This window comes from Ranitomeya imitator, chromosome 3 (assembly GCF_032444005.1).
Source record: "Ranitomeya imitator isolate aRanImi1 chromosome 3, aRanImi1.pri, whole genome shotgun sequence".
Taxonomy (NCBI): domain Eukaryota; kingdom Metazoa; phylum Chordata; class Amphibia; order Anura; family Dendrobatidae; genus Ranitomeya; species Ranitomeya imitator.
Window position 1 is genome coordinate 84,084,974 of NC_091284.1, and position 22,378 is coordinate 84,107,351.

The following is a 22,378-nucleotide window of genomic DNA, read 5'->3' on the forward strand; positions in this document are numbered from 1 at the left end:
GTGCTACCACTGCACTACATATGGTGGAAAGAATGCGGGCAATGAGAACTGAGGCATTCTCCAAAGCATGCTGTATATCAGTGAGCAAGCTGGCATTGCTACAGCTCAAGCCTGCTTGAAAATGGAGGAGCTTTTATAACAGGTGGTCCTCATTTGGCAGCAGCAGGAGCTACTGGACCCAGCAGCAGCAAGAGGCACTGCAGTTCCAGAGGAATTAGCAAGAGGCGCTGCAGTGGCAGCAGCAGGAGCTGCAGTTCCAGCAGCAGCAGCAAGAGGCGCTGCAGTTGCTGCAGCAGCAAGAGGTGCTTCTGTTGCAGTTGCAGTAACAGGAGCATCAGCAGGGTAAAGAGGAGATCCCTAAGGTGAGGGGCAATCAGCGGTGTAAAGATGAGACCCCTAAGGTAAGGGGCAATCAGCAGTGTAAAGAGGAAAGCCCTAAGGTGAGGGGCGATCAGCAGTATCAAGAAGAGACCCCTAGGTAAGGGGATGATCAGAGGGTATACCAGTGGTCCTTTGCAGAAATTCGTCCCGCCATGTCTCAGGCATATGACAAATTGCAGTTGGTGGAGGAATGGCTCCAGCCTGAGACTTTGAACCAGGCCCAGATGGTAGAGAGGGTGGTGGTCGACCGACTGGTGAGGGCTCTGCCGGTCACCCGGCAGCCTTTCGTAGGGCAAGGGGACCTGGGCACTCTGAACCAGCTGATAAGTTGGATTGACCTTTATACAGCCACTCAGGACATTGTACAGGAGCATGGGAAAAGTCCACAATCCATTATTGGGGCTACCCAGGAACAAACCCGTGATGAGGGGGTAACCCGAGGTGAGGGTGACAATAGTCCAGGTTCCCCTAAAGCGGCTCCAAGGTATAGTCATGCCATAGCTATTAAGTGTTGGTGGTGTCGAGGACCTGGACATGTGGCTGTCAACTGCCCCCTGATATCTGAACCCATGGACTGCGGGTATACCCACCATATGTCTATGTATGCCCAGCCACTCTGTTCCGTTGACAGCGAGCCCCAGCTGTGCCAGGTACTCATGAATGGGTACCAAACAGAGGCTCTCTTGGACATGGGGAGCAGAGTGACTTTGGTCCATCGGTCCCTTGTGGCAGAGGACAACCACAAAGGACGGAAAGTGGAGGTGATGGGTATCCATGCGGAAATCTGGGAGTACCCGACCGCGGAGGTTAATTTTTTTTACATGTGGGCACATTAAACATGTGGTGGGAGTGGTGAAGACCCTTCCATATGGGACTGTGTTGGGAAGAGACTAGCTCCTGTTCTGGTCCCTGTGGGAGACTAGGGTCAGCCCTCCCAAGGTAAATGTTGTTCCGGGCGTAGAACCCAAAGATCGTGAGTCGGGGATACCTGCCATAGGGGTCGCCAACCTAGGGAGAGAGTGTAACCCCGATAGGTTGTCTCTAGAGGTATTGGCAGGAGAGGATGAAAATATTTTTCCGGGCCCAGAACCCGAATATCCCGAGTCAGAGACGCAGGTATAAAAACACACGTATAAAAGGAAAGCCTAGAGGAATAAGGAAGGTGTGGTCGCGGAGAGAGTATGTTAAGCAGTGACTGGTGTTACATGTAGGGGTCGCTGAGTGTTCCCCCCAGGATGTACATGGAGGCGTATTGAGGCCATGGGAGTGCTTTGCGGTCACAGGCATTGCTGTGAATACAATGCGGAATAAAAGTAACTGTTAGTCTTGGGCAAACTATTTGTCAAAGGCAGATTTAAGAAAACTTGCTCTGGGCTTTTGTGTTTTTAAAAGGACTACAGGACGGTAGTGGTAGAGTCTGTTTCATTCCTGGCCTGGTTTTCCATGTGGCTGAAGGAGACAGATTCTAGTTAAAAACCCTGCAGTATAGGGTTTGGGTGTGTCCGTTTCAGTGTCAGTGTCAGTCTGGTGTTTGGAGGAGTACAGTGCAGAAGGCTCTACAGAGCTCCACCTGTGTGAGGCAACACAGGCAAGTGGAGCTAAACAGCCAATGGAGCTGAAGGGCCTGACACCCACAGCGTACACAGCGGTGCAGTTGCCCACGGAAACTAAGCAGTGTGTAGAAGATGAACAGCGCTCCAAACGGGTGTGATTATATCCAAGTGAAAAATTTATTAAGCCATGGTACAGCAACGTTTCAACCTAGATGTGGTCTTTTTCAAGCATAAAAGACCACATCTAGGTCGAAACGTTGCTGTACCATGGCTTAATAAATTCCGGGATGGTTCCCTGGAATGGAACGGGCGCCCCATTGAGTGAGTGCTGTCAGCCTCTCTTTTTCTTTTGTGTGCCCACGGAAACTAGTCTCGGAGGTGGACTGGCGTGTTTATCGGCTGCAACCTGGAGGATAAGGTTCCTGTCTTGAATCCATAGGATATCGTGTACTGTGTAATGCTGTGAGTTGAACATTAAAGACTTTTGCTTTGAACTTTGCTGGGTCACTGCCTCATCATTGCATAGGGTGCTACCGCTGCACTACAAAGCCTTTACTTTGTCTGCCACGTGCACCTATGTTGATCAATAATTAAATAAAATTTGCATTAAAACTTTTGAGTGTGCAGTGAAAATTTCTCTACTTGATGAGCCAGGAGTTTTCCACTCCCTTCCAACGGCACCTCATTCTACAGCTGTGTGCATGCCATATTCTTTTACTCTTTTCGGTGGCACCCTCCTATCTTCCGTGTATACTATTGATAGTGAATATGTTTTATCTATGGATTTGGCTTCATATGATTTAATTTTTTTGTGTTTGTCTGTGTACAGGGTTAACAGATGACCTGGTGTCTAGTAGAATCATTGTTGATAATGACACTTCCATGTTTGTACTCAATGAAACAGCAGAAGTACAGATTTTTGTCAAACCAGTAGGAAGTAAGTACATAAGAGAATTATGAGATTTTGGCCCAAAAAACTTCATCTGATTATGTCACCATTTACTTTTCTCATGAGTTTCCCAGTGCACCTACTCTTCACTACAACATTGTAAAGCAAAAGTAAAATACTATGGGTCATCGCTTACAGAGAGGGCAAATATGTCCTCCTCCTGTCCTAACATGGGTGCATGTGATGTGAAAAAAAAACCTAGACCCCACGTGTGTACATAATTTAGGTGTCTGTTTTCCACATATAATGTGATATACACATGTGCCTCTGCTTGATGACAAACTGTAACATCCATGACTATGGTGTCCCTATATAAACCAAAAATATATGTCCAAATATGAGTTGGCGTAAGGAAGAGAACAGTGTTTAGCGTCAAGCAAGATGGCTTAAATCTATCAGACAGTGTGTGTCACTATGACTTTTCACCTCTTCATATTTCCTAGACAAAGTGTACGCCATCTAACTGTTAGCATTTATAAGTCCAGGCTGTTATTTAGAGGAAAAACAGCACACAAAGATTTCAAACACCAACAAAAAACATCAATTTCAGCCAGAAAATTATCACATTGTCTACAAAAATCTACCTGAATGAGAAAAGTATACAACATATTATTCGAGATAATGTCATTCCAAATGACTGAGCTGAAAAGTGGATTTGCAGTTTAAAAAGTATAATCTTTAAGTGTATAGAATACATAAAATTACCAAAATTTCCCCAAAATCTTAATATTAGCATCTTTCAAGGATCCTGGCTAGTGTTGAGCGAGTATACTCGTTGCTTGGGCTTTCCCGAGCACGCTCGGGTGGTCTCCGAGTATTTATGATTGCTCGGAGATTTAGTTTTTGCTGACAAAGCTACATGATTTACGGCTGTTAGCCAGCCTGATTACATGTGGGGGTTGCCTGGTTGCTGCGGCAAGGAAAACGAAATCTACGAGCTGTCACAAATACTCGGAGATCACCCAAGCGTGCTCGGGAAAACCCGAACAATGAGTATATTCGCTCATCACTAATCCTGGCTGCTATACTTCCAGCTCGTGATCCACACAGGAGAGATTTCCTTATGTCAGCACAACATATGTGCAGCACGGTGGCTCAGTGATTAGCACTGTTGCTTTGCAGCACTGGGGTCCTGGGTTCAAATCTCACCAAGGACAACATCTGCAAGGATGGCGAGAACATGCAAACATGGAGAGAACATACATACAACATCTGCAAGGAGTTTGTATGTTCTCGCCATGTTTGCGTGAGTTTCCTCCCACTTAGTGTGAGCCTCAGTTGGGACAGTGGTGATAATGTAAAGCGCTGAAGAATATGATGATGCTATATAATCAAAGCATAATAAATAAATCAGCTGTGTTTGTGTGAAGAATCCTGGTGGAATGTTCATATCAATAGCTAAGCCGATCCATTTCTCTGTCTAAGCATCAGTCATGACTGAAAAAGAGGCTGATTTAGCAATTCAACTGAGCCAAACATATAGTTTTGCTCCCCTGGTGAATGCCAACTTTAAGCTGCTGAGTCGCAGAACCAAGTTTAGAATCAAACAATCTTTAGGTGTAGTGTGAAAGGAAACCCAGTCAGTTTTATGGTGCAGAGAAAAAAAACCTTTTCCCCTGTAACTGGGGCTAACATACCAGCCCCAGTTACAGTGGAAATCATCAATAAAACAAATGTATTAATATGTTCAAATACCCCCTTCCCACCCTTAAAGTCTTATATGACCTTATGGGGGGCACGATGAGCAAAGTAAATAAAAAAAAAAAATATATAAAAAGCAAGGAAACAGAAGAACAAAACAGTTTTTAGCCGCACCCTCATAAAAAATGTCTAACATGAAAAATAATTTGTGCGGAAAGGGGAACACAATTTAAAATGTGTCTTTTTGTGGTCGTTAAGAAAAAAATGTGAAAAATAAACACATATTTCATTTTTTCTTCTTATTTTCTTTCTTTATAAGCAAAATAAAAGTAATATAAAAATTACTGAAAAATTAAGCCTCAGGCCTCACATAAAAGAGGCAAAAAAATCTTTGATTTCCCCACCCCCAATTTTTTTTTAGAGACGTTAAAAGGGCATGTATAATAAAACCCCAAAATGTGCTTGGTTAGGAATTATGTTAAATTACCCAGTTCTGAACTGGTTAAAGATATTTTTCAAATGTATTTATTTTATTTATTATGCTTACATAGATAGCGGCATTAATTGTACAGCGCTTTACAGACATCATCACTGTCCCCATCGGGGCTCACAATCTACATTCCGTATCAGCATGTCTGTAGAGTGAGGGAGGAAACCGGAGAACCCGGAGGAAACCCACGCAAACACAGGGAGAACATACAAACTCCTTGCAGATGTCGTCCTTGGAGGGATATGAACCCAGGAGGACCTCAGCAGTGCGAGGCTACAGTGCTAACCACTGAGCCACCATAGACAGTCCCTTATATTTCAACACAAATACATCTTTAGTATTCTGAGCTCCATATTTCTAATACACACCTCTAAATTCCCTATTTCTGTATAATTCTTTCTGTCTGTAGCTATGATTGTAACACTTGTATTTTGATTCATAACCCCCTAAATGGAATTTGTATAAATCTGCCTTCAGTATTGGAGTTACAATAAAACTAAATTTACAGGTTGCTGTTAAGTGCACAGTGCACCAAGATTACCGTAAATGTTTAGCAAAATAATACAACCTGAACATTTTAATCTAGGACAACAAAGCATTACAAATATTGTATTATTATTATTTTTTTTTTTTTTTGGTTTAGAAACGAATGATAATGACACTGTTGGATTTGTCCTGTATCAGAATGACAATTTATTTGCTTCAAAGCATAAAAAAACATTGGGTTTTCAAAAGAAGATCATTTCTGCCAGTATTTCTGGAGCAAGTGTTAACATTCAATTTAGCTTCAATCAGCAGGTACATTTTTGATATTGGCTTTATTTCCAAGTATAAGTTTGTGAATACGGGTTATACATTTTATCAATGGCTTGTTCAATAAACTACCCCAAAATTGTGATCTAATACATAGAGAATTGCGAACCAAACTCCGTCTATACGGTTATTATTCTTGGGTATTTGCCTTTTACTTTTAGTGAGAATTACCTACTAAAATGACATTTGGAATATTTCCTGTACCTTGTAGTTATTCTCTACAACACATTAACATTTCATAATCAGGGAACTTCAGCACTAGACAAAAATCTTGAAACATAACTTTTGGTTCCATTTTCTTAACCCCTTCACCCCTGGACCATTTTCCGTTTTTCACTTCTTCCTCCCCTTCCTACAAGAGCCATAACGGTTTTTATTTGCCAGTTTCTTGCTGGCCCAGCTGTACTTTTGAATGATGCCATTCATTCTACCATATAGTGTACAGGATAACGGGAAAAAATCCCAAGAGTGTTGAAATGGCAAAAAAACATGCAATTCCACAATTGTTTTTTGCTTTTTTTTTACCATGTTCATTACATGGTAAAACTAACTGATTTTTTAGGTCAGTACGAATACGCAGATACCAAACATGTATACCTTTTTTTTTTATTTAAGGGATGAAAAAAAAATCAGAAACTTGTATGTAAATTTTTTTTTGCTGTTGTCTCCATTTTCTGAGACCAGTAGCGGTTTCATTTTTCAGGATATGGAACTGGGTAAGGGCTTATTTTTTTCCACTCTGAGCACACATTTTTACTGATACCATTTTAGGGTAGATACAATGTTTTGATCGCCTCTTATTGCATTTTAGTGCACTGTTGCAGTGTCCAAATAAACATAATTCTGGTGTATTGATTTTCTCGCTGCACTGTTCACCTTTTGGATTAACTTATTTTATATTTTATTAGATTGGTCATTTCTGAATGCAGCAATATCAAATGAGTGCATTTTTAAAAACTGTTTTATTTTCAATGAAGCAAACTGAGGCTGATTTGAACTTTTGTGTTTTTTAAACTTTTTTCTGTCTCAAATAGTCCATTTAAGGGACTTGAAGCTGCGATCATTCTATCGCTTGTGCTATACATAGCAGAAATCATGGTCTCCTATGAACGCCGACCATGAGTCGGTGTTCACAGGAGCATGATAGTGACCGGCACGGTTGTCTACAGCAGACCCTCAGCTGTCATGACAACCCATCAGTGCCCTGTGATCACATCATGGGCATGCCAATTGGAGCGTGGAATGATGCACGCCCCTGTCCATGTATGTTAAATCCCGCTCCTCCCGCGGCTGTTAAAGGTTCATAATGGCTGATTATATTAGCTGTCATGTGCAGGAAAAGTGAAACCAAAAAGGTCCAGCTAAGTAACAAATGGTACTTCCTAGCATGTATATAAACCACAAGATGGCAGTAAATCCCTGTCATCTATAAAGAAGCCAACCATACATAAAGATAAAAAATAAGAAATTTATTACAGAAAAAATACAAATAATATACAAACATCTAAAAAAAGCTACAAGATATCATCCTAGTTATATCCCATGGGAGGGTGGCGAGGAACACCAAACAAGAATACCATATGATACAGTCTATAATAGTCGACTACCTATTTTACATATACAAGTATAGGTGCACAGAAGCATCCCTAGCTGACACCTCACAATCTGAGGTAACGTAACGGCAGTCATATAAACCCTCTTATCTCCCCATGTGTAAATAGGCCTATACTGAAAAATCATACAAAGATATGGCACAAGGGAGAAAGGGTCCAAATAATTACCAATGCAGGTTTTCTACGAAGTGTGTCCTCCCACGTCACAGTCCCAGCGCCCCGATGCGCGTTTCGCCCTGGCTTCTTCCGGGGGCGTGTCCCTACCCAGGTTGAGTGATGTTAAATAATACCCCTAAACCAATCCCGTGCTGCCGCCCTGTCACATGTTACCGCCAATGCAGAGATGTAATGCTCCGAGAATGGCCAAAGTGGCGCATGCGCCGGTCACCTCTACTCCGGATGGAAAAGCACTTCCTGACAACCGCCGGGTGGGCCGCAAGCTGGAACGCAAGCAGAAACCACCAATGACGCTGTCCGAAGCGCATGGAGGGGAAGACCCGCGCATGCGCACAGACAAACCCGGAGTACGCCGGTAATTAACCAGAATGAAGGCCCCACAAAATAATGAAAATAATAATGATAAAGAAGTCGCCACTAGAGTTGTGGATAGGGGTAGGATAGGTACATCATCAGCAAGGGGTTCGAAATAATGGGCAAAAAAAGAAGAAAAATAGTGTATGGACATATATGTGTATAAATAAACTGATGCCTGTGTGAATAATATATAACATCCATTACAGATCCTAAGAAGGACCCTATCTATTTTAAATAAAGTGCATAGTAACAGAAGAGATATCACAGTAAAGTGCCAAATATATTGCACATAGATATCCCACTACAGTGCATGTGATATTAGATCTATATAAAATCTATAGTGAATGAGTAAAAATACATATAAAGTGCATAGTAGACGGATAAATTAATCCATAAAGAAGTGCATAACCATATGGATCCACATATATACCACATTATCCGTGGATCCAAAAATTGCAGTAACCAATATCAGTTACAGAAAATAGAACCGTGCATTGTATACTATGAAGTAAGTGAAGTGAAAAAGTGACTGAAGTATTTTTTATTATTATTAAAAGATAACATTACAAAGCCCCTATAAAATATTTAAAATAAAAAATTTTTTAAAAATAAAAATTATATACCTATAAAAACCTGGAGGCCTAAACCTTCATATATCAATAAATGATTAACATACACATAGCTTTACATAAAACCCTAATAGGGACATACACCATTCTCAACCCCATCCCATATATATTCTACGATAGTCCTAGACAAATAACAAACGCTTCAAAATTTCATTTCTTGATAGGCCTTCAAACTGGGGACCGACGTGGACGTGGACGTGCTGGACTCTTCTTCCCAACAACACGGAGAAAGGAAATAAATCGTAAGTAATACTATAAATAAACAAACAAAAAAAGAAAATAAGAATAAATCAACAAAACATACGATTAAAATCACCCTAACCCCTAAAAATACCTCTCAAAACAGTAAATATGGAATCAATGATAATATTAGTATTATAGAAATGCTGAGAACCCAAGATTTTCATTAAGACCATTAGGACTAAGAGTACCTAAGCGGAAAATCCATTTACTTTCAGTCTGCGCCAAAATTTTAGGCAGATCTCCCCCTCGAATACCCAGAGTAACTTGATCTATGGCCTTAATCACTAGGCCCCTAGCATTACTATCATGGAAAGATTTAAAGTGCCTGGCAATAGGTTTCAAGGGTACATCATTACTCAAATCTTTGGCTTTTTGGATGTCCCTGACATGTTCCCTGGTCCTTACCTTCAATTCCCTCGTTGTAAGTCCGATGTATACTTTCCCACACGGACATTGTGCGTGATATATCACTCCTTGGGAGCTACAGCTTAGATGTTTGCGGATTTCATATTCTCTTGATCCATCAAAATTTTGGAAGCTAGTAGCCTTAGTGTGATTGCCGCAACCCTTCCGCAAACATCTAAGCTGTAGCTCCCAAGGAGTGATATATCACGCACAATGTCCGTGTGGGAAAGTATACATCGGACTTACAACGAGGGAATTGAAGGTAAGGACCAGGGAACATGTCAGGGACATAATACTAATATTATCATTGATTCCATATTTACTGTTTTGAGAGGTATTTTTAGGGGTTAGGGTGATTTTAATCGTATGTTTTGTTGATTTATTCTTATTTTCTTTTTTTGTTTGTTTATTTATAGTATTACTTACGATTTATTTTCTTTCTCCGTGTTGTTGGGAAGAAGAGTCCAGCACGTCCACGTCCACGTCGGTCCCCAGTTTGAAGGCCTATCAAGAAATGAAATTTTGAAGCGTTTGTTATTTGTCTAGGACTATCGTAGAATATATATGGGATGGGGTTGAGAATGGTGTATGTCCCTATTAGGGTTTTATGTAAAGCTATGTGTATGTTAATCATTTATTGATATATGAAGGTTTAGGCCTCCAGGTTTTTATAGGTATATAATTTTTATTTTTAAAATTTTTTTTATTTTAAATATTTTATAGGGGCTTTGTAATATTGACTTTTAATAATAATAAAAAATACTTCAGTCACTTTTTCACTTCACTTACTTCATAGTATACTATGCACGGTTCTATTTTCTGTAACTGATATTGGTTACTGCAATTTTTAGATCCACGGATAATGTGGTATATATGTGGATCCATATGGTTATGCACTTCTTTATGGATTAATTTATCCGTCTACTATGCACTTTATATGTATTTTTACTCATTCACTATAGATTTTATATAGATCTAATATCACATGCACTGTAGTTGGATATCTATGTGCAATATATTTGGCACTTTACTGTGATATCTCTTCTGTTACTATGCACTTTATTTAAAATAGATAGGGTCCTTCTTAGGATCTGTAATGGATGTTATATATTATTCACACAGGCATCAGTTTATTTATACACATATATGTCCATACACTATTTTTCTTCTTTTTTTGCCCATTATTTCGAACCCCTTGCTGATGATGTACCTATCCTACCCCTATCCACAACTCTAGTGGCGACTTCTTTATCATTATTATTTTCATTATTTTGTGGGGCCTTCATTCTGGTTAATTACCGGCGTACTCCGGGTTTGGCTGTGCGCATGCGCGGGTCTTCCCCTCCGTGCGCTTCGGACAGCGTCATTGGTGGTTTCCGCTTGCGTTCCAGCTTGCGGTCCACCCGGCGGTTGTCAGGAAGTGCTTTTCCATCCGGAGTAGAGGTGACCGGCGCATGCGCCACTTTGGCCATTCTCGGAGCATTACATCTCTGCATTGGCGGTAACATGTGATAGGGCAGCAGCACGGGATTGGCTTAGGGGTATTATTTAACATCACTCAACCTGGGTAGGGACACGCCCCCGGAAGAAACCAGGGCGAAACGCGCGTCGGGGCGCTGGGACTGTGACGTGGGAGGACACACTTCGTAGAAAACCTGCATTGGTAATTATTTGGACCCTTTCTCCCTTGTGCCATATCTTTGTATGATTTTTCAGTATAGGCCTATTTACACATGGGGAGATAAGAGGGTTTATATGACTGCCGTTACGTTATCTCAGATTGTGAGGTGTCAGCTAGGGATGCTTCTGTGCACCTATACTTGTATATGTAAAATAGGTAGTCGACTATTATAGACTGTATCATATGGTATTCTTGTTTGGTGTTCCTCGCCACCCTCCCATGGGATATAACTAGGATGATATCTTGTAGCTTTTTTTAGATGTTTGTATATTATTTGTATTTTTTCTGTAATAAATTTCTTATTTTTTATCTTTATGTATGGTTGGCTTCTTTATAGATGACAGGGATTTACTGCCATCTTGTGGTTTATATACATGTGCAGGAAAAGTTGCCGGCTCACCGTGTGAGCCTGCATCAAAGGCCGGGGTAAGACATATGATGTAAATATACGACATATGTTGTGAAGGGGTTAAAAGCATCCATAGGTTATACACATATGCTTATGTTCAGTATTTTGGATCCAGTGTAAACCATTGAATGAGGACATTGGACACAAGGCATTGCTAACGGTCAAATTCTTAAGGAATGTTTCACAAATACCTTATTAGACCACACTAATGATGTCCTGGGGTGCATTTATTACAGCAAAATTCACATGCAAGTTAAAATAGATGTAGATACATTCTGTATAGATAATATTTGGGTCTATAGTCCCTCCATCTCTTCTGATGGGCTCAGGGAACCCAGTCTAATACTATTTCCCAGCTTTTGTTCCCTGAAATCCTGAGATTCAGAAGAACTTGGTCAGGAGATCACTGAAAAGCAGCAGTAATAGATAACATGTTTATAGTTGGGTTGAGAAACATATTTCATAGCTTATAGCTTGCAGGCAAATACTTAGATAGTTGTCCAGAATACAGAATGCTTTATTAGTCCATAGGTAAGGGGTGGAGGAATTCCCTGCTCCCTGACTTGATATGAAAGTCTCATGATTTTATAGTTCATTTATTTACATATGTCCATTTGGTTGTTATATGTACAGGAGTGGATGACCTTTCCATTCATTTTTCATTAAGTTCTTTGTTCTTGTGATCGGGAGAGATTTGGCGTTTTCCACCATATTTTTGAAAGGGGTTTCTAGGTTAATTTGTGTTGAGACGGGCAAAAAGTTGACAGACACCACAGAGCACACTTTGCAAATGTTATATACATGACTTCTACTATTTCTACACATGTAAAACAAAAGGTATTTTGATAACAGTTGGATAACATTCCACATGGAACCTTATACTAGAAAATCACCTCTCTCTGTACCTAGGCCTCAAATGAACTGGGGAAGCATTGATTCCAAAATTTCTCTTCTCTAATTAAAAACAGTTAAATAATGGAATCACTTGTCATGAGCGTCCATTTATCCCGGGTGGTGCACGGGAATGTAATCATGCACAGTTCTTGTCTATATTGTGCTAGTATGAACTTATTGTCTCTAGAATAGTGAGTTGCCTGCACACTTTAAAGGTTGAACTTTCTATCCCTACCTTTGTAAGCTTTAACTGCATCAAGCCCATTTCTAGTAGTAAATTCGTGGGGAATGAGAACAATATTTAGGCTTTCCAACGAAGATAAGGATGGAAATTTTTGGTCTATTATATGACTGTTGTACTCTTGACTAGCTGAATACTAATAAGCCAGATCATTCGGTGTGCATACCAAACATGAATCTCTGATTATAGCATTTGTTTTAAATAATGTACTTTATTTTTCTCTGGATTTATTTTATTATAGGTCAATTCATCATATATTCTACTTCAATACGCTTGTGTTTTCTGGGACTATAAATGGAGTGAATGGAATACAACTGGCTGCCAGAAGAAAATCTCAAACCAAACAACTTCAAATGAGACCTCATCTAATTCCATCACATCATTACAGTGTACCTGCAACCATACAACTAACTTTGCAGTTTTAATGGTATTGTATATTTTTTGTAATCTTGTTGAGCTCTGAAATCACCCATCACTCAAATGAAAACCTACAGAGGGTGAAATAAGTAATGAACACATCACCAATTTTCTAAGTAAATATATTTCTTAAGGTGCTGTTGACATGGAATTCTCAGCAGATGTCAGTAACAACCAATCCAATCCACACACAGGCAAAAACATAACCATAGATATCCATAGATTAAGTTGTGTAATAATGAGATATGACACAGAGAAAAAGTATTGAACGCTGTTACTGAATTTTAATTAATACTTTGCAAAAAAAACCTTTGTTGGTGATAACAGCTTTAAGACCTCTCTTGTTTGAGAAACTAGTCACTTGCATTGCTCAGGTGTGATTTTGGCCCATTCTTCCAAACAAACACACTTCAAATCCTGAAGGTTCTGTGTGTGAGCTCCTATGAACTCTGAGCTTTAGTTCCTTTCATAAATTTTCTATTTGATTCAGATCAGGCGATTGGCTTGACCATTCTAGCAGCTTTATTTTCTTTTTCTGAAACCAATTCATAGTTTTGTTGGCTGTATTTGGAATCCTTGCCTGGCTGACATGTCCATTCTCTTTTCTTGTTCATCTTTCTGGTAGATGGCAGCAGATTTTTATCAAGAATGTCTTGGTACATTTGTCCATTCATTTCTTCCTTTAATTATATGAAGTTTTCCAGTGCCGTATGCTGAAAAACAGCTGTTACAGAACTGCAACACAGAACTAGTATAGAAGGGGGAAAACTGACCCTGCACTGAGACTAGGCTGATACCCTACGATGGAGTGGGCGACCCATTCCTTGCGAATAGACCCACTGATGATCCTAGGTTAATCTCAGCGAAGACCTATAGATAGAGGGAAGGAGGTCCCTAAAAGATCTAAGGACTGGGTATAAAAAACAGGTCAGCTGCCAATAGTAAACACAGAGAAGGCTACAGATATTAACTGAGAACAGAAACTAAGAATAGCAGAACCAGAGGTCCCAGAACTGCATAAAATCCAACACAAAAAGCTATCAAAGCACCTAGCCCGAACTCTGGCGGATTAACACTGTTGTCCAGCAAGGAATGGGAGGCAGGTGCTGGGTAATAACGGGTGATACAATCACCTGACCTAAGACAACCCAGCACCAGGGGAAAAAGACCAGCAGCCAGAAAACCACAACAAGATGGCGGATGGTCAAAAACAAAACAGATTCTAACAGCCCCACACCATGATGTTCCCACCTCCAAACTTCACTGTTGGTATGGTGTTTTTGGGGCGATATACAGTGCTTTTTTGACCTCCAGGCATGGTGCATATTATGGCATCCAAAGAGTTTTGGTCTCATCTGACCAGTCTATATTCTAACAGCATTTCACAGGATTGTCTAAATGTCATTGAGCAAGCTTTAAAAGCGCTTGAACATGCTTTTTGTTCGGCAATGGAGTCTTACATGGTAAGCATGCATACAGGCCATAGAGGTTAAGTGCATTACTAATTGTACCTGCTGATTTCATGTCTTTCTGTAGCTCTCCACAGGTGGTCCGTGGCTCTTGGACAACTATTTAGATAATTTCTTTCACTCGTCTGTCTGAAATCTTGTGGGGAGCACCTGCTTGTGGCTGGTTTAAGGTGAAATGATGTTCTTTCCACTTCCAGATTATGGCCCTAACAGTGCTCACTAGAACTATGGAGACGGGGGTTGTGCTCTAGTTTACTGGCTCGAGACCACATGGACCAGGGTTCATCCAACTGAACACCCGCTCTCCTTTTACTGTGGGCATAATACTACTCGGGCAACACAGGTTGATGGTAAAACACTGTGACAATACTTTATTGAACAATGACCAGACAAAACACATAGAATTGTCCCAGCAAGATACCCAAGATGGTGAAAAAGTGCAGAATCTCACCCTTCTTCTGGGATTAAAGTAGCTGCGATTTCCAGGGCTGACTACCTCAACCTGTGGCATGCACAGAGAGGAGGTAATAACAAGCTTAAAAAGATGACAGTCCATTGAAGTACATGGGCAGTTGACCAAGGGGGTCACAATCTGGCTTCTCCGAACATTTCCATGGAGCCAGTTGACTGGTGCGTCCCATTCCTGGCTTTCCTAAACGTATGCATAAGGGCTCAGGTGACAGGTGGGTCTAAATTCTGACTTTCTCAAATGTATTCATGGGTTTAGTGATGTCAATGTAGCAAACCTGTATTCTTTCAGCCAAGGTTGTGGTCCTCTAAGCTGATATTCTGTAGAATGTCCAATCTGTGTCCCTCATGATTGAGCCATGATGTCCTGGCTGCTGTCTTGTAGAGTTTTCCTGGCTGTGGTTTTGTAAATTGTCTCTGGTTCTTTGGATCCCTGGATCTCTTGTTAGAGGCTTATCTTTCTTGTATAGTTCACAACTGTTGTCCTTCAAGCCATCATCCGGAGGTCAAGAGGAAGGTGTGATGAGAATAACTTGCAATGTTTGAGTATTTAATCAGTTTACATAGTTCATCCTTCTCTGTTTTGTTGGTCAACAATCTAGCTGGCATAGACAATGTATAATCAACATAATAACAAACATCTTTTGTTCAGTTACCCTGCGTAAAGATAACAGTCTATGTCTCCTGGCTTAAGGTACCGTCACACTAAACGACGCTGCAGCAATCCAGACAACGATCCGGATCGCTGCAGCGTCGCTGTTTGGTCGCTGGAGAGCTGTCACACAGACCGCTCTCCAGCGACCAACGATGCCGGTAACCAGGGTAAACATCGGGTAACTAAGCGCAGGGCCGCGCTTAGTAACCCGATGTTTACCCTGGTTACCATCCTAAAAGTAAAAAAAACAAACACTACATACTTACCTACAGCCGTCTGTCCTCCAGCGCTGTGCTCTGCTCTCCTCCTGTACTGTCTGTGTGAGCACAGCGGCCGGAAAGCAGAGCGGTGACGTCACCGCTCTGCTTTCCGGCTGACCGACGCTCACAGCCAGTACAGGAGGAGAGCAGAGCACAGCGCTGGAGGACAGACGGCTGTAGGTAAGTATGTAGTGTTTGTTTTTTTTACTTTTAGGATGGTAACCAGGGTAAACATCGGGTTACTAAGCGCGGCCCTGCGCTTAGTTACCCGATGTTTACCCTGGTTACCAGTGAAGACATCGCTGAATCGGTGTCACACACGCCGATTCAGCGATGTCTGCGGGGAGTCCAGCGACGAAATAAAGTTCTGGACTTTCTTCCCCGACCAGCGACAGCACAGCAGGGGCCTGATCGCTGCTGCCTGTCACACTGGACGATATCGCTAGCGAGGACGCTGCAACGTCACGGATCGCTAGCGATATCGTCTAGTGTGACGGTACCTTTATTGAAAATAGACATCTGGATAATTAAGATTAAATGATGTATCATCACAGGAACCTACAGTAGTTTAGAAATTCTTCTGTAACCAATGCCATCAGTATGTTTTGCAACAATAAGGTTGTGAAGGTCTTGAGACAACTCACTGATTTTACCCATTAAAAGATGTTTCTTGTGTGGCACCTTGGTAATGATCCACCTTTTTATAGGCCATAAGTTGAACCAGCTGATATTATTTTTCACTAAGTGAAGCAGGATTGCTTTTTAATTAGTGATAGATTTCAGCTGGTAACATGACTTTCAATGCTTTCTTCATGTGTTCAATACTTTTTCCTTGTGTCATTTCTTATTGTTACACATACCGTATATACTGCAGTATAAGCTGAGATTGTCAGCCTTTTTTTAGGCTAAAAGTGCCCCTCTCGGCTTATACTCTAGTCATTGTCCCAAGGGGTCGGCGGGGGAGGGGGAGTGGCAGCTGTCACATCATACTCACCTGCTCCCGGCGCGGTCTCTGCACTTCCCTGCTTCTCCGATGGTCTCTAGTGCCTGCAGCTCTTCCTGTGTTCAGCGGTCACGTGGTACCACTCCTTAAAGTAATGAATATGCACACAACTCCACTCCCATAGGCAGAGCGCATATTCATTACTTTAATGAGCGGTACCTTGTGACCACTGAACACAGGAACAAGCTGCCTGCGTGAACTGGAGAAGCAGGGACTTGCAGACCGCGTCAAGATGGGGTGAGTATGACGAGGAGGGTGAGCCATGAGATATTCACATGTCCCCGTTCCACCGCCGGGATCTGTCTTCCGCGTCATCTGAAGACACAGCGGCGCGTGGTGGTGGAATGGGGAAAGGTGAATATTACAAGTGCGGGGGGCCTGAGCCAGCAGTGACTCCCGCACCTGGCCCCCATAGCGCGCTTGTGTCCCCGCCTGCTCAGGTCCCGTCACTCGGCGCCCAGCGATGAGAGGTGATTATGTCATTTTTTTTTAATCGCAGCAGCATACAGGGCATATTATTGTATGGAGCATCTTATGGGGCCATCAACCTTTGTGCTGCAGTATATGGGGCATAATATTCTATGGAGCATCTTATGAGGCCATCAACCTTTATGGAGCATTATATGGGGCATAATATTCTATGGAGCATCTTATGGTGCCATCAACCTTTATGGACCAGTATATGGGGCATAATACGCTATGGAGCATCTTAAGGGGCCATCAACCATTGTGCAGCATTATATGGGGCATAATATTCTATGGAGCATCTTATGGGGCAATCATTAACCTTTTATGCAGCATTATATGGGGCATATTTTAATATGGAGCATCTTATGGGGCCCATCATGAACTTTATGGAGCATTATATGGGGCTCCTGATTCAATATGGATATTCAAAAACACTTAACCTACTAATGTCTCAATTAATGAATTTTACTTTTATTGGTATCTATTTTTATTTTTGAAATTTACCAGCCTTAGGCTTATACTCGAGTCAATAAGTATTCGCAGTTTTTTGTGGCAAAATGAGGAGTCTAGGTTGATACGCGGGTCAGCTTACACACGAGTATATATGGGTATTTTTTTTGGGGGGGGAGTGGAAGGGGGGCAAAAAACAGCAAATCTGCCATTTAGATTTTATGTTTTGTCACTTTGGCATTCACCATAGGAGTAAAATATTCTGATATTTTATTAGTTCATAAAGCAATACCAAATATGTTAGATTTGTTATTGTTTTTATGTTATTTATGTAGGTGATATGAACTTGTAGTTATATTTTTTTAAATTACTGAATATACGAAACATATGATGGAATTGACAACCGACACATTCTCAGTTAAGAAGAGACTAGTCCGGCCCCTGAAACGGATATCACTGATGATGTTTCATTTCAAGATGGGGGCAGAGGCTCCAGCAGTGACCGCAGTGATAACTTCTGATTTGAGTATCCCAGCGTGCACTGGGAATTCTCAAACAAAATATCAGAAGTAGAAAAAAAACAGGAAGTTAGAGAGGGAGGGATGGAGTAGAGCAGGGAATTCTTAATTAAAGTACTGTTTACACTCGAGTATAAGCCGAGATTTTCAGCCCATTTTTTAGGCTGAAAGTGCCCCTCTCGGCTTATACTCGAGTCATTGTCGGCGGGGGGTCGGCGGGGGAGGGGTAGCGGTGGCTGTCACATACTCACCTGCTCCTGGCGTGGTCTCTGTATCTCCGATAGTCTCCGGACGCTGGCAGCTCTTCTTGTGTTCAGCGGTCACGTGGTACCGCTCATTAAAGTAATGAATATGGACTCCACTCCCATAGGGGTGGAGCAGCATATTCATTACTTTAACCCCTTCACCCCAAAGCCTGTTTTCACCTAAGTGACAGGGCCAATTTTTACAATTCTGACCACTGTCACTTTATGAGGTCATAACTCTGAAACGCTTCAACGGATCCTGGTGATTCTGACACTGTTTTCTCGTGACATATTGTACTTCGTGATAGTGGTAAAACTTCTTCGATATGACTTGCATTTATTTGTGAAAAAAACAAAAATTTGTCGGAAATTATGAAAATTTAGCAATTTTCAAACTCTTAGTTTTTATGCCCTTAAATTAGAGAGTTATATCACATAATATAGTTAATAAACAACATTTCCCACATGTCTGCTTTACATCAGCACAATTTTGGAAACATAACTTTTTTTTGTTAGGACGTTATAAGGGTTAAAAGTTGACCAGCGATTTCTCATTTTTGCAACAAAATTTGCAAAACCATTTTTTTACGGACCACCTCACACTTGAAGTGACTTTGAGGGGTCTATATGACAGAAAATGCCCAAAAGTGACACCATTCTAAAAACTGCACCCCTCAAGGTACTCAAAACCACATTCAAAAAGTTTATTAACCCTTCAGGTGCTTCACAGGAATTTTTTGAATGTTTAAAAAAATTGAACATTTAACTTTTTTTCACAAAATTTTTACTTCAGGTCCAATTTGTTTCATTTTACCAAGGGTAACAGGAGAAATTGGACCACAAAAGTCGTTGTACAATTTGTCCTGAGTACGCCGATACCCCATATGTGGGGGTAAACCACTGTTTGGGCACATGGCAGAGCTCGGAAGGGAAGGAGCGCCATTTGACTTTTCAATGCAAGATTTGCTGGAATTGAGATCGGAGCCCATGTCATGATTGGAGAGCCCCTGATGTGCCTAAACAGTGGAAACCCCCACAAGTGACACCATTTTGGAAAGTAGACCCCCTAAGGAACTAATCTAGATGTGTGGTGAGCACTTTGAACCTCCAAGTGCTTCACAGAAGTTTATAATGTAGAGCCGTAAAAAATAATTTTTTATTAATTTTCACAAAAAATGATCTTTTTGCCCCAAATTTTTTATTTTCCCAAGGGTAAAAGGATAAATTGGACCCCAAAAGTTGTTGTGCAATTTGTCCTGAGTACGTCGATACTTCATATATGGGGATAAACCACTGTTTGAGCGCATGGCAGAGCTCGGAAGGGAAGGAGTGCCATTTGACTTTTCAATGCAAAATTGGCTGGAATTGAGATCGGACGCCATGTCGCATTTGGAGAGCCCTTGACGTGCCTTAACAGTGGAAACCCCCCACAAGTGACCCCATTTTGGAAAGAAGATCCCCTAAGGAACTTATCTAGATGTGTGGTGAGCACTTTTAACCCCCAATTGTTTCACTAAAGTTTAGAATGTAGCATTGTGAAAATTAAAAAATCATTATTTCTTTCCACAAAATGATGTTTTAGCCCGCAATTTTTTTTTTCCCAAGGGTAACAGGAGAAATTGGACCACAAATGTTATTGTCCAATTTGTCCTGAGTACGCTGATACCCCACATGTGGGGGGGAACCACCGTTTGAGTGCATGGCAGAGCTCGGAAGGGAAGGAGCACCGTTTGAAATGCAGACTTAGATGGAATGGACTGCAGGTGTCATGTTGCATTTGCAGAGCCCCTGATGTACCTAAACAGTAGAAACCCACCACAAGTGACCCCATATTGGAAACTAGACCCCCCAAGGTACTTATCTAGATGTGTTGTGAGAGCTTTGAACCAACAAGTGTTTCACTACAGTTTATAACGCAGAGCCGTGAAAATAAAAAATATTTTTTTTTCCACGAAAATGATATTTTATCCCCTATGTTTTTGTTTTCCCAAGGGTAACAGGACAAATTGGACCCCAAAAGTTGTTGTCCAACTTGTCCTGAGAACGCTGATACCCCATATGTTGGGGGGAACTGTTGTGAATTCTGTGGCTGAATTCACTCCTGTGGTCACAAGTGGTACTGCAGCTTCTGAGCTTCCTCCCTCAGGTGTTCTGGTGAGCTCGTTAACTGCTTCATTACTTAACTCCGCCTGATGCTGCTATCCTGGCTCCTTGTCAATGTTTCAGTGTTGGATCTGAGCTTCTCCTGATTGTTCCTGTGACCTGCTGCTCTGTATAGCTAAGTGCTTTTTGCTTTTTTTTGTTGCTTTTTTTCTGTCCAGCTTGTCTTTTGTTTTGCTGGAAGCTCTGAGACGCAAAGGGTGTACCGCCGTGCCGTTAGTTCGGCACGGTGGGTTTTTTTTGCCCCCTTTGCGTGGTTTTGCTTTAGGGTTTTTTGTAGACTGCAAAGTTCGCTTTACTGTCCTCGCTCTGTCCTAGAATATCGGGCCCCACTTTGCTGAATCTATTTCATCCCTACGTTTTGTCTTTTCATCTTACTCACAGTCATTATATGTGGGGGGCTGCCTTTTCCTTTGGGGAATTTCTCTGGGGCAAGTCAGGCCTATTTTTCTATCTTCAGGCTAGCTAGTTTCTTAGGCTGTGCCGAGTTGCCTAGGTAGTTGTTAGGCGCAATCCACAGCCGCTTTTAGTTGTGTTTAGGATAGGATCAGGTGTGCAGTCTACAGAGTTTCCACGTCTCAGAGCTCGTTCTTGTATTTTTGGGTATTTGTCAGATCACTGTGTGCGCTCTGATCGCTAAGCACACTGTGTTTCTGGATTGCCTTCATAACACCTGTCATTAGCAAACATAACAGGGAACCACTGTTTGGGTGCACAGCAGAGCTCAGAAGGGAAGGAGCGCCATTTGAAATGCAGACTTAGATGGATTGGTCTGCAGGCGTCATGTTGCATTTGCAGAGCCCCTGATGTACCTAAACAGTAGAAACCCCCCACAAGTGACCCCATATTGGAAACTAGACCCCCCAAGGAACTTATCTAGATGTGTTGTGAGAGCTTTGAACCAACAAGTGTTTCACTACAGTTTATAACGCAGAGCCGTGAAAATAAAAAATATTTTTTTTTCCACGAAAATGATATTTTATCCCCTATGTTTTTATTTTCCCAAGGGTAACAGGACAAATTGGACCCCAAAAGTTTTTGTCCAACTTGTCCTGAGAATGCTGATACCCCATATGTTGGGGGGAACCACTGTTTGGGCATACAGGAGAACTCGGAAGGGAAGGAGCCCTGTTTTACTTTTTCAAAGCAGAATTGGCTGGAATTGAGATCGGACGCCATGTCGCGTTTGGAGAGCCCCTGATGTGCCTAAACAGTGGAAACCCCCAATTATAACTGAAACCTTAACCCCAACCCTAACCCTAGCCCTAACCCTAACCCTAGCCCTAGCCCTAACCCTAGCCCTAACCCTAGCCCTAACCCTAGCCCTAGCCCTAACCCTAGCCCTAACCCTAGCCCTAACCCTAGCACTAATGGGAAAATGGAAATAAATACATTTTTTTACATTTTATTATTTTTCCCTAACTAAGGGGGTGATGAAGGGGGGTTTGATTTACTTTTATAGCGTTTTTTTGGCGGATTTTTATGATTGGCAGCTGTCACACACTAAAAGACGCTTTTTATTGCAAAAAATAGTTTTTGCATCACCACATTTTGAGAGCTATAATTTATCCATATTTTGGCCCACAGAGTCATATGAGGTCTTGTTTTTTGCGGGACGAGTTGACGTTTTTATTGGTAACATTTTCGGGCAGATGACATTTTTTGATCGCTTTTTATTCCGATTTTTGGGAGGCGGAATGAACAAAAACCAGCAATTCCTGAATTTCTTTTAGGGGGGGCGTTTATACCGTTCCACGTGTGGTAAAATGGATAAAGCAGTTTTATTCTT

General features: G+C 41.5%; 1 protein-coding gene across 1 annotated transcript in view; it reads left to right on the plus strand.

The window, feature by feature from the left end:
- LOC138672734 (adhesion G-protein coupled receptor G7-like) overlaps positions 1-22,378 on the plus strand; it is a 49,374-nt gene that overhangs the window by 3,608 nt on the left and 23,388 nt on the right. Inside the window, exons 2-4 of the mRNA XM_069761036.1 lie at positions 2,764-2,871; positions 5,658-5,812; positions 12,718-12,903. Of these exons, the coding sequence (XP_069617137.1) occupies positions 2,764-2,871; positions 5,658-5,812; positions 12,718-12,903 (449 nt within the window). The remainder of the gene's footprint in view (positions 1-2,763; positions 2,872-5,657; positions 5,813-12,717; positions 12,904-22,378) is intronic.